We start from the raw sequence: 15,435 nt of genomic DNA, 5'->3' as shown, positions 1-15,435 counted from the left end.
AAGGAAGGAAGGAAGGAAGGAAGGAAGGAAGGAAGGAAGGAAGGAAGGAAGAGAAAAAGAAAGGAAGAAAAGCCTTTTTCCTCCTTGGCTGTCTAAAGGCAAGATGGGTCACCAGCAGCTCTACTGGAGTTATCCTCAGAAGTTTGGCCAGGGTCCTCGCTCCTGCCATGTCTGCTCTAACTGCCACAGTCTGATCTGGAAATATGGGCTGAACAGGTACCAACAGGGTTTCTGTCAGTACGCTAAGGACACAGGCTTCATTAAGTTAGACTAAGCGACCTTGAATGGATTATTCAAGACTGTCTACCCAGTGAAATTGATCACGCTAGTCTTTGTACATAAAGAATAAAAAGGTGAAGACCTTAAAAAAAAAAAAGATGAAAGAAGGAAGAAAAGGAAGAAGCAGCAGTATTCTTTGAATGACATGAACTGCTTCTTTTGCACAATACTACTGTGAACCATCATCTGATAGACACAAATGAAATACCTACAATACGCATATGTATGGTAGCTTTGTTCTGCACAGAGATAAAAGACAGTTCCTGTTCTCAGCCTCTATTTTTAAAGCATGTGTAGCTTGCTATTTACATATGCAGTTTATCTGTTACATTCATAGAAGATGAATAACAAACAAACAAACAAAAGTGCTCTTATTACCACTGTTTCCAATGCTACATAGAAAGCAACATTCCTATGCACTGAAGTGATGGACTGGTATTTTAGCGTTCGTCACAGACACATAATTCATATTATTTTTCTTTTAGTAGTGGAGATTAAGCTTAGATTGCCACATGCTAGACAGTGTTCTACTACTGGGCTATAGCTTCACTCTTCCTTGTTTTAATTTCTTTGACATCATATTTCTGTATTTGCACGTATGTGCACATGTAGCTCTTTGTGTGTGTGGAAGTCAGAGGTCCACTCTCCAGGAGCTGGTTCTCTCCTTCTGCATTGTAAAAGCCCATGAAGTTCTTGAACTTGTGACCCTCCTGCCTCAGTCTTCAGGATGACAGTCATGTATCAGCAGTCTCAGCTGACAGCTTTTGTAGGTATTATTTAAAAAGTAAATAGAAGGATTATAACATAATTTATTCATTTTTTTTGAGACAGATCTCACTTATGCCCAGGATGGCCTGGAACTGGGTATGTAGAGCAGGGTCATGAAATTTTCCTGCCTCTGCCTCCTAAGTGCTGGAATTAAAGGTGTGAGCCACTATGCCCAGCTAGTGATGCATCTTTCCATAGAAAACACATTCTATGGAAAGAAATATTTGAATTTTATTTGACCCACTTTCTGTGGCATACAAAGAACATGCATCTAGCTTTTGTCACTAAGGTCAGACCCAACAATGCTGTGTAAAAAAATAATATATCACTTGCCTCATTTGACTTTTCTTTTTCTTCTGCTTCTTGTTCTGTGGAAGCAATGCAAGAACAAGATAAACACACAGCATAAACAATCACATCTATACAATAAAAATAACGTTTAAATTAGCTTTGGCACTTTAAACTTACTTCTAAAGAAGACAAAAACATGACAAGCTTTTGTTTACTGGCTTTTTGGGGTGAGAGTTGCTGGGTAGTGGAGCCAGGACCTCATATGTGCTGGGTGTTTAAACACCCTCTCCTTAGGCCTGCCCCTCTGCTTTAAAGTTAGTGTTCCCAAAGTGGTTTTCTATGAAAGACCTGAGGAGTTTGACTCCTGGGAATGACATGGTAATGAGAACTGACTGCCACACGTTTTCCTCTGACTCCTTCATGCATGCAGTGGCACATATGTTAAATAAAACTGTAATAATAAAGTTTAAAAAAGAAGATCATGTAATATCCAAAAACATTTCTTCTTTCTTTTTTTGTGTCAGTTTCATGTTGCTTAAGCATGTGGCCTTGCTATATAAAGAGAATGGCATTGAAGTTCTGATCCTACTGCTTCCAAATGCTAGAATTAAAATCATATATCACCATGTTTGGACTTAAATTTCACTTTGAACTTAAATGTTAAACCAAAACCCAGTAGTACTATCATCACTGTATAGAGACTAACCTTTTTCAGACTGAAGACTCTTAGCCAACATATTCCCAAGGTAGTATTCATGAATATTTACTTTCTACATTAAAAAAAATACAGTAAATACGTTACAAACATATTTCTTTAGCTACAACTTAAAAACTATCAATATTATTATGAAATTTCTGATTTTATGTTTAATATTTTAAGAAAAACATACTTGTCCAGTTTCTTTTTCCTCGTGGTACTGTCGAATATGTTTCCCATGACATACTTCATAAGTCCAGTAAGATTCAATCTAAGAAAGACAGATATGTTTTTAAATACACAAAAGCCATATAATTCAGTTGAATTTTATTTGAAATTCAAGTAAAAGATTCTTCTTCAAATCTGGAATTAACTTTTATGAAGTTATAATTATGACACATAAAATGGCAAAACTTCTGAAGTATGTGTGGTTTCTACTAACTGGCTCTGTGTAGACATTATGTGATAGAAACAGAGCTGGAATATACTTTGGTCTGTAAGTATCTGGCTAATTTTCTACATACCTTAAAAACAGCAATTAGCATTTTATAATTCTATCAGGCAACAAAGCTTTCCTTTAAATTGAAAAATATTCAAACTAGTTTAATAACTGATACTTTGATATTAGTGTACTATTTGTTGCATATGTAAGAATTTAAAGCCTGGTGTGGTGGTGCACACCTGTAATCCCAGCACTTGGGAAAGCAGAGGCAGGAAGATCTTTGTGAGTTTGAGGCCAGCCTGGCCTATAAAGCAAGTTCAGGACTGCCAAGGCTATACAGAGAAACTCTGTCTTGAAAAACAAAAACTATATATATATAATTTTAATGAACAACTTATTATTAAGCAATAAGATCTGAACCAAACTTAAAATGTGACATAGTATAATAAAGGAAGAAGAAAAGCCACTTTAAGGAGCTCTTGGCTGCTGGTGACTCACTCTCAAACGCACACAGAGTACGCACCCTGTAGGAACAACTGCTCTGCTTAAATAGTGGCTCCAAAAGCTCTCTTGGATTGGGGCCTTTATAATCCTTGTCTTCTTCCTAGAAAAAAAAAAAAAACTGGAGTTTAACATACCATTTTTCTACAACTTTACCCAACTCTGCTGTTTGGGTATTAATTCATTGGTTAAATCACAAATGCTTGGAAATAAAAGAGAAAAAGAGTCAACACCTTTAACAAGATCCTAAGGGATGATACTTCTTTCAAATGAACTGAAATGTAACGTATGAAGCCATGGAATAACCTTCCATAGCATTTGTTCTCTTTTTAAAAAGGGTTTTGCGTATCAGTTTTCTGAACAATCCTTGTAAACTTATTTCAGAATTTTTAATTACCTATATCCCCCAAATTCTAGCTATGAAAGTCTTAGAATGGTTCTACTGTGAAAAGGTGTTTTTCAGTTTCCTACATATTTTTATACTTCATATCTGAACCACATAGGTGGCTACATGTTTGGATTTTGTTTTAAGAGGGTTTAAAATAGCATGGAGAAGCTGCCTTGGACAGATTTCAAATATGAACAAAACTTAAGAAAAGCACTGAGTTATATTTCTACTTTACAGACCATGAAAATGTAAATTGCCTTAATAAATTCACTTAATGGAGAAATTTAGTTTCAAATTTGTTCAGGGATCCACAGCTAACTGTAGCCTATACCTCAGCCTCCTGGCTCCTAGGCTGGTGTCTTTTCCATTTTACCATGCTGCCTCTCCTGTTTCATCTTGAAAGAAGTCATTGCCTTGAAGGATGGATAAGAGGCAGTTAGGGCATTTTAGGAGGACACTAAAAAGGGCATGCACTATGCAGTGAGAAAGCATAAGCTACCCAGAGAATTATTTATTATAAGAAATCTTTATGAAAATACTATGTTTACATTGAAAAACTATATTGTAATTTAAAACCACCACGTCTATAAAGGAAAACAAGCACAGAGTTAGCTTCTTATTCAAAACATTGATAACTAACCCCTCCACCCACTCCTGCTTTTGTAATTTCAGACAAAGTTTCATAATGTAGCCTAGACTGGGGCTAAACTCATGAAAAATCCTTCTGCCTCAGCCTTAGTGTTGAGATTACAGGTGTGAACCACTACACCTGGCTGGTTGTTAATTTTTCCAAAATGATTTCCCAAATCAAAGATTACAGTAATAAGGGATTAACACTTTTATGCTGCAAGGTTGTTGAGAATATTGTTATGTAACTTTAAGGTATATGATTGTAAGGCTGTAAAATACATCTTTGGTGAGAGCAATGTGTGTACAAAAACTTACCTCATCCCCACTTGTTACAAGAGGAAGTATACATTTGTACTTTTCTTTATGTGCAGTTGTCATGATGATGTAATTATCTTCTTTATACAAAACTCCAGTTGTAGGCTAGAAACAGAATAAAAAATACACTGAATACATTCAGTGCTAGTTAGAACAAAGATTCCTCAAGTGCTTTATCATTTCAACTGAAGATTTTTAAAGCATATTTTCAGAGGAAGGCAAAATAGTGAACACTTTTTTAAATGATAAAGTGAAAATAACAAACTGTATCCTGTTGTTCAATCTAAAAGAAAAAGTATAATAAAGTTTGGGATGTAAAAAAACCTAATAATGTAATAGGTTTAAGATGCTGATTAATATGCATATGAGGCTGTGCACTGTGGCACACACCTTTAAGCCCAGCACTCAGGAGGCGGAGGCAGGTGGCTCTGCTAAAGTTAGAGGCTACCCTGGTCCACTTTTTGGCGGTGCTAGAAATGGACTCTACGTATATGTCACTGAGCTATACTCCTAGCTTAAGAGATTAAGAATGGTCACAAAAACACCATCACTGAATGCCTATAACTTCCGTCAGCGATCACGATCTCTATCTGACAATCCTCAGGACTTTACAAATGTATTATGAGTTTGGTTGGATGGAACATTAAGACATAATGTAACGCAGTTTTCACATTTGGGCAATATATAAATTCATAAATAAATTCCTTTAAAAAGAATAGTTATCTTGGGACCTTCTGTGCTGATACACTTTTTCTGAGTATATATCAAGAATCAGCATATTTTACTGTAAAGGGCCAGACAGTAAATGTTTTAGGCTTTACGGTATTATTGCATGTTATAAGTTTTGTCACCCTAGCAACAAAGTATACTGACAATATGTAAACAAACAGGCATGACTATTAACAAAGCTATACAAACATGTAGTTGACCAGCATAATAGCTATAATTCATTCCTGTCATATGTCAACAAAACTATCTAAGTTTTCTATACCATAAAAATAAATGCATATTGCTTATATAAATCATATTTTAAGCAAGCACTTCAATTAATGTGATGGATAACATTTTACTAAAAAAGCAATTTTTGCTCTCTGATACATACTTCATGATAATTCAAGTCTCTTTTCTTTGGTGCAAAACCCTTGCTTTGGCTTTTACTGTTAAATGCCTGTTCTTTTCTCATCTTAACAACAAAACTTTATTGCAATTAAACTTGGAACCAATGTAATCTTAAATGTAAATGACAATCAGGGCAACGTTGTCCTATGACAATGGAAGGCAGTATCAGCTCTTAGAAGCCTAGGGAATAAATTTCAGAGTTCTTGCCCTCCACATCCAAATATAAATACCCAAATCCCTTACAGAAATGGCACTGATTTACATGTAACCTATGCAGTAGCCTCTCTTATATTTTAAATCATATCTAGATAATTTACAATACTAATGCAATATGTTTAAATACAACTTAGACTGTTTTCCTTTTTCCCCCCTCTATTTAGGGAATAAGAAGAAAACATCTGCATACATTCCATTTACCCAATTGTTTCCCTCCAACTTTTGTATTGACAAAACAAATGAGCCACCCACAAAACCCAAAATACAAACAAAGAAACAACAACAACCTCCCCACCCTTGGTATTGACAAGGCTTTTTCCTTTATTTTCTGTCTCTCTTGAACAGGGTCTATGTAGTCCTTGGTGTCCTGGAACTTGCTGTGTATACTAGTTGTAGTTGGCCTTGAACTGAGATCTTCCTGTCTTTGTCTTCCAAACTGTTGACAAGGTTTTGCTAGATGCTGGTTGGTCTTGACTGAAATCACTATGGAGGCAAGGATGGCTTTTAACTCACAGCAATTGTCCTGCCTCGGACTCCTGAGTGTTGGGATTATAGGAATACGCTACCAGCCCTTCTCCTGAGAATGTTGATGCTAGGCTGGGTAAAACCACAGATACAGTACCTGCAGATATGAACATGTAGAACCAATTATCTTCTTTAAACTACTTTGTATTTATTAATTAATTCCCCTCAAATGAAACATTATACTCATTTTTACAGAAAAGACTTTGAGGTTAGACCTTAACATGTTCAATGTTAATCTACCTAGATGGAGCAGAGCTCAGAGATGCCAAGCAGGCCAGCTCCGCAGATGTGTACTTATTACTGTTTTAACAAATTAAGAGCCATGGGGTCAACTTTTATTTACTTTCTGGAGCCAGGTTCTCATGTAACTCAACCTAGCTTCAAAGCTGCGATACAGACAATGAACTTGAACTTCTGATCCTTTTGTCTCTACCTAGGAAGTGTTGGGGTTAGAGAAGCATGTCACCATATCCTGCTTTGAAGACTTTTTATTTTCTTTTAGCTTACTAAAAGACCATTAATTTATTTATATTTCTTTTTGAGGTAGGGTCTTACTGTATAGCCCTGGTTGGCCCAGCCTCAAATTCAGAGATCTTCCTGCTGGACTAATTCCAAGTGCTAGATTAAAGCCATGCACCTGTTTGAGAACATGGGTTTAGGCTTCTTAGCATTACCTTGGTAGATTTTGTTGTGGTTCTTTTTGACTGTTCAAGATAAGAGTTTCTCTGTGTAGCCTTGGCTGTCCTAGGCTCTTTGTAGATCAGGCTGGCCTTGAACTCACAGAGATCCACCTGCCTCTGCCTCCCCAAGTGCTGGGACTACAGGTGTGAGGCACTGTGCCTGGCTATGGAAGATTCTTTTTTTTTTAAATTTATTTATTTTTATTAATTAGTATATTCACTTTGTATCCCAACTGTAGCCCCCTCCCTCATCCCTCCCAACCCCACCGTCCCTCCCTCTTACCACCCATGCCCTTCCCCCAGTCCACTGATAGGGGATGTCCTCCTCCCCTTTGTTCTGATCCTAGTCTACCAGGTCTCATCAGGAGCGGCTGCATTGTCTTCCTCGGTGGCCTGGTAAGGTTGCACCCCCCCTCAGGGGGAGGTGATCAAAGAGTAGGCCACTGAGTTCATGTCAGAGACAGTCCCTGTTCCCATTACTAGGGAACCCACTTAGACACTGAGCTGCCATGGGCTACATCTGTGCAGGCGTTCCAGGTTATTCCCCTGAATCATGAATGGTCCTTGGTTGGAGTATCAGTCTCTGAAAAGATTCCTGTGCCCAGATTTTTTTTTTTTTTTTTTTTTTTCTCTCCTCGTGGAGCTCCTGTTCCTTCCAGGTCTTTCTATCTCCTCCTTCTTTTGTAAGAATCCCTGCACTCTGCCCAAAGTTTGGCTACGAGTTTCTGCTTTGATATTCTGCAGGGTAGACTCTTTCAGAGTCCTTCTTTGGTAGGCTCCTGTCCTGTTCCCTGTTTTCTCCCTTGGAAGAAGATTCTTGATGCTAAGATTTTTCATTAATTTATGGAAATCTACTTTTTTTTTTTTTTTTCTACTCCAGATAGGGTTTCTCTGTGTAGCCCTGGCTGTCCCAGATCCTGGTCATTTTGTAGATCAGGTTGATCTTGAACTCAGAGATCTGCCTGCCTCTGCCTCTTAAGTGCTGGGAATAAAGGTGTAAACCACATCTCCGCTAGTTTTCAATAAAGAAGAAGCGATGGTGAAAATTGTGCTGGATCAATGAGTTACTAGGGTCACAAGGTATACTTTAAATCATCTTTACATATATTTTGAGAGTATAAATTACTAGAAAGGTTTGATAGTGCATTTCTATAATCTGTAATCCCAGGTCTTGGGAGGCCAAGGTAGACAGATATCCTCAAGATAGAGGTGAGTGAGAACTTATCAACAGCAAGACAAACAACTACAACAGGAGGCTTAAGGAAAGAAAAAAAAAAAGGAGCTATTTATTTCAGTGTCTGCCAATTTTGTATGGTTCACTCACAATTTTATCCTAGTTCACACAGCTGCTGAGTTACTTACAAATGCATAACCAACTGGCCCACAAAAAGTAACCAGCTACTATGTGAGCAAGGCAGTTATTTCAATTAAAGAAAGCATGGAAGGGAAGTGTTAAGACAAAAGAAGTATTTGTAAATTTCAAAAGATTAACTTTTTTTCTCTCTCTCTCCAGACAGGGTTTCTCTGTGTAGCCTTAGCTGTCCTGCACTCGTAGACCAGACTGGTCTTGAACTCACAGATTTCCGCCTGTCTTTGCCTCTTGTGCTGGAACTATAGGCGTGTACCATTGCACCGGGCTAAAAGACCAACTATTAAATGCTTATTTTTGCACAAGCATATGGCTCTTTTCCCAATTTACAGGAAGCATTTAGATTTTTCTCAAAATAATTCAGACTAAACAAAACTTCCAAGTCTTTGAGTATGTCCTTCTCAGATTGTTGCCCTCTTCTCGGTCCTGTAAAATTTTGTATATGTGTTTTAACACTGGAGACCAATAAAAATAAAATTAAAACATCAGTAGATCACGAATACGAAATGACTTTCCAGAGAAACATTTACCTAAATCCACTGTCAAACTAAAAGTCTCGTGTATGTGTTTGTCACTGAGTAATAGTCCTGATGTCCAATTTGGTACACACTGTTTTGGCATCATGGTAATACCTATTAATGTCTCAATAGAGTAGTAAGTGAAAAATATAGTAAAATTGCCCCAACTTGAATAATGGCATATAATTTGGAATACAATTAAAAAACAAAACAAAACCCCTTTATTTCTCCTAGGATGTCAATCTGAAGTAAATGAGTATATGGTACCTTTAAAAAGGTTTTTATTTTTCTCTTTAATTATGTGTGTGGGTGCACAGTTACACATAGGAGTGCAGTGGGCAGATGCCTGACAGCACTGGATCCCCTAGAGCTGGGGTGACTTGCTATTATGAGCCATCAGATGTGGGTGTTGGGAATCAAACTTCTATCCCGTGGAAGATAACTGTTACATTACCTTTTCAGCCCTCAAAATCACTTTTTTTTTTTTTTAAAGATCACCTCTTAAAATAAATTGGTCTACAGTAGCTGTACATGGAAAGAATTTTCAGCATTACATTCTCCTAACAGAATTTATCTGATTATACATAAAAATCTCAAATTCTAGGGCTGGAGAGATGGTGCAGCAATTAAGAACGCATATTCCTCTTACAGCTCCCAACACTCACGTAGGGCGGCTCACAACCACGGGCTCTTTCACACAGTGCACACAATTAAAGACCATAAAATCCTTTAAAAATTCTTAGGTTCTAGAAGCTTAAACAACAGTGGTGTTACATGAAAGCGTCTAATGTACTGTGCATGGCAGGTCGCATTCCTCAAGCAAGTTCACTAACGTCTTCCTAGCCAGACAGACTCAGAAGATGCCTTAGAAGGAAAACCGATTCCCAGAAACTGCCTAAGTCGTTTTTAAGTGTGTGTTGAAAAGGAAGAACGGAGAGAGATAAGGCTCGTGTCGGCTGGACAGCTGTGTGGGGGTAGGGTGATGTGGTCGTAATTTTAAGACTTCCTACACCGTGTGACTGTTGGAAAACCAGGTCTGGCGCAGTAGGCTTTGAAGGAGGGAGAGAAAGTAATCGCGGGCTTTCCTGGTTAGTATGGAGCGCACGTCCGCACAGTGTACTGAATGAATCAACGGTCGAACGAACCAAGACACTTAGGGAAGATAAAACTCCTGAAGAACAGGTTACTGAAGGAAAAGCTAGGGGAACCGAGGGCTGGACAAAATGCTTCGTGCCGGGAGGAGGGGAGAAGGCTGCGATTCGCGAGGGCACTGACCAGAGAGAACTCGGTGCCGGGCCAATTGACTCGGAAGGGGATGTCGTCGCTGAGCTGGGGCAGCGCTCGGCCCCCGCCGGACGCCTCTAGGAGACCGTACAGGACCAGCAAGAGCGGCCCTCCCGGGACAAGGCTCCGCAAGCCGCCGCCTCCTTCCTCCATCCTCCGTCGCCGCGTCCTCCGGCCGCCGTCACAACCTCCTCTACCCGAGGAGAACAGGTGGAGGAGGAGGAGAAGGAGGCGGCGGCGGGACTACAAAGCGTCCTAGGTATTGAAGACCCAACCGCCGCCACGTCTCCTTCCGGAGAGCTGGGCAACGCCGCCTCCGCCCCCACCAGGGCCTCGGGCCACCGCTTCCGGAGCAGGCAGCCCATCAACATCCGGGGTCGCGGGGCCGCCTGGCTACGGAAGCCTGCGCTTGGGTCGCGTTGATGCTGCTGGCGTTCTAGCGGTTGGACTCAGGCGCGGAGGCCTGGGACGTGACGCCGGTTGAGCGGGTCTGGGAGTCGGCCCGTGGGCGAAGTGGCCCGGAGAGGTGAGTACCGGCCCGGTCGCGCCGTCCAGCCGCGTGGGACTCTTGGGGGTGGGAGTGGAGGGTGGGACTGGGGGTAGGCGGCGGCCGGCGCGGGGAGAGTCGGTGCAGAACGGAGCCCCGCAGAGGGGAAGAAGTTACAGTTCCGACTGAGCTCCACTCTTCCTGCTAGTTCCACTCTCCGTCTTCCCGCCGGAGCTTCTCTTAGTTTCTTCTGCTGGCGACTGCCGCCGGTTCTCAGCTCCCCACTAACGCTGCTGTGTATCTGGGGACACTCGAGTGACACCTGCCATCCCATAGTATGGTAAACGTGGTCCTTCGATGTTGGCGTGGATGGGAATTCTTGGGGCGGCATTTTCACCTCACCAGGGGCTTTTTCCTCCCTTGATTTGAATGTCGGGCCGTTGTTATTTTGCTTAGGAATCTGGTAAGTTGTGGGTTTTTTTTTTTTTGTTGTTGTTGTTGTTTGTTTTGCTTTTGTTTTTTTTACGTCAAGGCCAGAGCCAGCTGATTGTGAAGGTGTGAACCAAGTCATAGCAGAGTGCAAATAGAAAGTTTTGGTTTTTCACCCCTTCTTGAAAAAAAAAAAAAAGTTCGCGTTTGTTTCATCTCCAATGTAATAACGTATACAGTGTATGCCATAGAACACTTGGTAAAGACTGCTCTATCCACCTTTCCCATGTTGTGATGTTCAAATTCACTGGGAGAAATCAGAGACTTAGAAGCAATTCAAATTTAGATTAAATGAATTGATTCTTACTGCTAGTAGAAGGATGGTAGCCTTGGAGCCAATACAGCATGCCACTGGGAAGGAGAATTAAGGTGAGGTTTTAAGGTGGACACCAGAAAGGTGTGAATTACAACTATCCGTGGAATCCACATCTGAAAAAAAAAAAAAATTGTTTCGCTTCCCTCAGTTTCTTTTCTGTTAAATAGTTAAAAAAAAAGAGACCATTTTATCCCTTTCCCACAGCGATAGAGTTTTACAGAAGCAAAGCAGCTGTTAATACCTTACAGCCCATTATCCCAGTTTTGCCTCATGTGCAAGCCATTAAGATCTCCCAGACATTACAGAGCAAAAAGTCAATGGCCTTTAAGGGATGCCTAGCTCCATATTGTGTCTTTAGTCACACAGGGACTGTGAAAATTATTACCCAAGTCTGAGCACTGGGATAGAGCAGTTCCTTTCTGGTGGGCGAAAAACACAGTGCCATTAGCTTAGGGCTGGCTGTCACGTCCCCTACCCAAATTTGAACCAAAGCAAAAAGAGTAGTCTATTTTTCATCTCTACAGATATTCTTTTAAGGTGAAGACTTAACATGTTTTTTAATTAATTAATTTTTCAAATTCAGTTTACTTCTTGGTTGTAGCCCCCATCCCTCACTCCCTCCCAGCATCCGTTCCCTCCACCCAAGCCCCACCTATTCCTCAGAAAAGGGGAGCTCCCTTTCCCACCCACCATAGCTCAAGTTGCATCAGGACTGAGCTTGTCCTCAATTCCTGTGGCCTGGCAAGGCAGTCCCATCAGGGGGAAGTGAGCGAAAAGCTAGTAGGTGAGTCCCTGTGTGATACAGTTCCCACTTTTACTAGAGAACCCACGTGAAGCCTAAGCTGACCATCTGCCACATCTTTGTAGGGGAACTAGGTCCCGTTCCTGCATGGTCCTTGGTTGATGCTTCCAGCTCAGCAAGCAACTCTGGGCCCTAGTTAGTTGGCTCTGTTGGTCTTCTTGTGGAGATCCTATCACCTCCAGGTCCTTTTCTCTTTCTTCTCACTTTTCCACAAGACTCCCTACACATTGCCAAAGTTTGGCTTTGAGTCTCAGCATCTGTTTTGAGGTGATGCTCGGTAGAGCCTCTCAGAGGCTCCTGTCTGCAGGCTTAGAGAGAATATCGTTCATAGTGTCAGGGGTTGGCACTCTCACATAGGGTGGGTCTTTGGTTGGGCCAGGCATTGGTTGAGCTTTTCCTCAATCTGTGTTCTATCAGATCTTCACATCTTACTATAGCAGGATAAATTTGGGGTCGAAGATGTTGTGAGTGGGTTGGTGTTCCTCTTTCTCTACTAGGAGACTAGTCTACTTAGAGGGTGTCCTATTAAGTCTCTATGGCCTTGACAACTAGGAATCTCTGCTTGAATCTTCCTCATATTCTACTAGACGCCTACCCTGACTAAGGTCGGCCTTAGTCAGACTAAGGTCTCCATCTTGCCACAGAAATGCCCTCACCCACAGTTTCTCTCTTCTCTACTGGCCTTCTGTCCTCTCATTTCCTGGGTGTGCTCTCCACCCTCTTAACTCTCTGTGCCCCCTCTCCTACCTTGTTCCCTCTCTTTAGCCAGTACCTCTGTCTATTCTGTCTTCCCTTCTAAGTGAGATTTATGCATCTTCCCTTGGATCCTCTTTGTTATTTATCTTTTCTGAGTCTGTGCCTCGTGGTGTGCTTATCTTGTATTATTGGCTAAATTCCCTTATAAGTAAGTACCATGTGTATCTTTCTGGGTCTGGGTTACCTCACTCAGTATGATCTTTTCTAGTTACATCTATTTACCTGCAAATTTCATGATTTCTTTGTTTTTAATAGCTGAGTAGTATTCCATTGTGTAAACTTGTGTCACAGTTTCTTTACCTAGTTTTTGGTTGAGGGACATGTAAGTTGTTTTCAGTTTCTGGCTATTACAAATAAAGCTGCTATGAATGTAGCTGAGCAAATGTCCTTACTCAATAGTGGAGTGTCTTGGTTCCCAGGAATGGTATAGCTGGGTCTTGAGGTAAAGCTATCCCCAATTTTCTGAGAAAGCACCAGCTTGATTTCCAAAGTGGTTGTACAAGTTTACACCCCCACCAGCAATGGAGGAGAGTTCCCCTTTCTCCATATGTGCTGTCACTTGAAATTTTGATCTGAGCCATTCTGACCAGTGTGATACGGAATCTCAGAGTTGTTTTGTTGTGCATTTCCCTGATGACTAAGGAAACTGCACATTTATTTGTTTCTCGACCATTCAGTATTCCTCTGTTGAGAATTCTCTGTTTAGTCCTGTGTCCCATTTTTAAATTGGGTTATTTTGTTTATTGGTGTTTGAATTCTTAAGTTCAGTATATATTTTGCGTATTAGCCCATTGTCGGATGTAGGATTAGTGAAGATCTTTCCCTAGTCTGTAGACTGTTGTTTCGTTCTGTCGACAGTGTCCTTTGCCTTACAGAACCTTTTCAGTTACGTGAGATCCCATTTATTAATTGTTGATCTTAGAGCTTGAGCTGTTGGTGTTCTGTTCAGGAAATTATCTCCTGTGCCAATGAGTTCAAGGCTCTTTTCCACTTTCTCTTTTAATAGATTTAGTGTATCTGGTATTGATCCACCAGGTCTTTGATCCACTTGAATTTGAGTTTTGTGCAGGGACATAAGTATAGATATTTGCATTTTTCTACATGTAGACATCCAGTTATACCAGCAACATTTGTTGAAGTTGCTGACTTTTTTTACATTGTATAGTTTTGTCAAAAGTCAAGTGTCTGTAAGTATGTGTATTTATATCTTCTGGGTCTTCAGTTCCATTGATCAACCAGTCTATTTCTATGCCAGTACCATGTAGTTTTTATTACTATTGCTTTGTAGTATACCTTGAAATTAGGAATGGAGATACCTCCAGAAGTTTTTTTTTTTTTTTTATAGGATTGTTTTAGCTACTCTGGATTTTTTGTTTTTCCATATGTGGTCTCTTTCTTAAGCACGTAGTTTCCTGTGAGGAAGTAGCTCTGATTTGACTTGAATGGTGAAAAGAAGAGAGTTACACAAAAATGTCCAGGCAGAAGCCTGAGGCAGGAATGAGTGTGGCACATTTGAAGGACAGAGAGGCCAGTATAGCTGGTATGTGAGAAGATTGTGCCAAGAGGTGAAATTGGAGAAGCAGGAAGAGGTCAGTTGGATACAACCTTGTAGGCAGGGCAGTGACAAGGCCTGATGTACTTTTAGGAAGACCATTATGGTTGCTGTGTGGAAAAGTGTTTGTTGGGGATGTTGGGGGCTGATGCATAACATCCAAAATATGTAGACATCTCCTAATCCTCATAACCCAAGTATGAGCTATTTGGAAAAAGGATATTTATAGCTGTAATTCAACTGAAGATGAGGTCAAACTGAATTAGGGTGGGCCTTAATCCAGTGAAATCTTAAGGAGGGTGAAATTTGGATTGAGACACATGGGGGAAATGCCACGTAAAGGAAGTAGTTAATTTGAGTAATGTACCTACACAAGTTGGTAAGCATAGCAATGGAGGAAGGGTTTGATCAGAAATAGTTTTAATTTATATGTGCATTAACAATTTCTCTTGTAAAATTATATTATTATTATTACTATTATTATATGCATATATGTGTATGTGGGGTGGGTATGGGTCCATGCTATGGTGTACGTGTAGAGGTCAAAGGACCACTCATTGAACAGTTAACTGAGTGAGATGCTGTTAAGGGGCAGTTGTAAGGCTGGGTGTGGTGGTGCACACCTGTAATCCCAGCACTTGGAGAGGCCGAGACAAGTTGATCTCTGTAAGTTTGAGTCTAGCCTGGTCTATAAAGAAAAGTCCAGGGCAGCCAAGACTCACAGAGAAACCCTGTCTTGAAAAACAAAACAAAAGAAACAAAAAAGAGGCTGTCTAAGATGGTAAGTGACTACTGTATGTAACAGCACAGAGTGGGGTTATAGGGAAAGGTGGAGCCAGTTTGTTCTAGCTAGTTTTATAGCTACTTGATGTAAATTACAGACCTTTTAGAAAAGGGAAACCTCAGTTGAGAAAATGCCCACCAGACTGGCCTGAAGACAAGCCTTTGGTACATTTCTTGATTGGTGTGTGTGTGTGTGTGTGTGTGTGTGTGTGTGTGTGTGTGTGTGTG

At 40.6% G+C, this 15,435-nt stretch overlaps 3 protein-coding genes across 3 annotated transcripts in view; 2 read left to right on the top strand and 1 right to left on the bottom strand.

Moving 5' to 3' along the window:
* The window catches only part of Erlec1 (endoplasmic reticulum lectin 1), a 34,888-nt gene extending 24,553 nt beyond the window's left edge, over positions 1-10,335 (bottom strand). The window contains exons 1-6 of the mRNA XM_055629070.1: positions 10,014-10,335; positions 4,312-4,416; positions 3,001-3,081; positions 2,229-2,306; positions 2,045-2,108; positions 1,381-1,415 (exon numbers count right to left, since the gene is read on the bottom strand). Coding sequence (XP_055485045.1) covers positions 1,381-1,415; positions 2,045-2,108; positions 2,229-2,306; positions 3,001-3,081; positions 4,312-4,416; positions 10,014-10,175 — 525 coding nt within the window. The 5' untranslated portion in view covers positions 10,176-10,335. The remainder of the gene's footprint in view (positions 1-1,380; positions 1,416-2,044; positions 2,109-2,228; positions 2,307-3,000; positions 3,082-4,311; positions 4,417-10,013) is intronic.
* LOC129692580 (40S ribosomal protein S29-like) lies at positions 104-274 on the top strand. The gene has a single exon (XM_055629073.1). It carries the CDS (start codon positions 104-106, stop codon positions 272-274), a length of 171 nt encoding a protein of 56 aa, XP_055485048.1.
* A 77-nt stretch (positions 10,336-10,412) lies between the features above and the next one.
* Positions 10,413-15,435, top strand: part of Asb3 (ankyrin repeat and SOCS box containing 3) — a 65,829-nt gene continuing 60,806 nt past the window's right edge. Inside the window, exon 1 of the mRNA XM_055628747.1 lies at positions 10,413-10,548. The gene's annotated coding sequence lies outside the window, so the exon portion shown is untranslated. The remainder of the gene's footprint in view (positions 10,549-15,435) is intronic.

This window comes from Psammomys obesus, unplaced genomic scaffold, assembly GCF_907164565.1.
Source record: "Psammomys obesus unplaced genomic scaffold, mPsaObe1.curated_primary_1811, whole genome shotgun sequence".
NCBI classification, from domain to species: Eukaryota; Metazoa; Chordata; class Mammalia; order Rodentia; family Muridae; genus Psammomys; species Psammomys obesus.
Note: the sequence above shows the minus strand (reverse complement) of the source record. Positions and strands in the feature narration are given on the sequence as shown.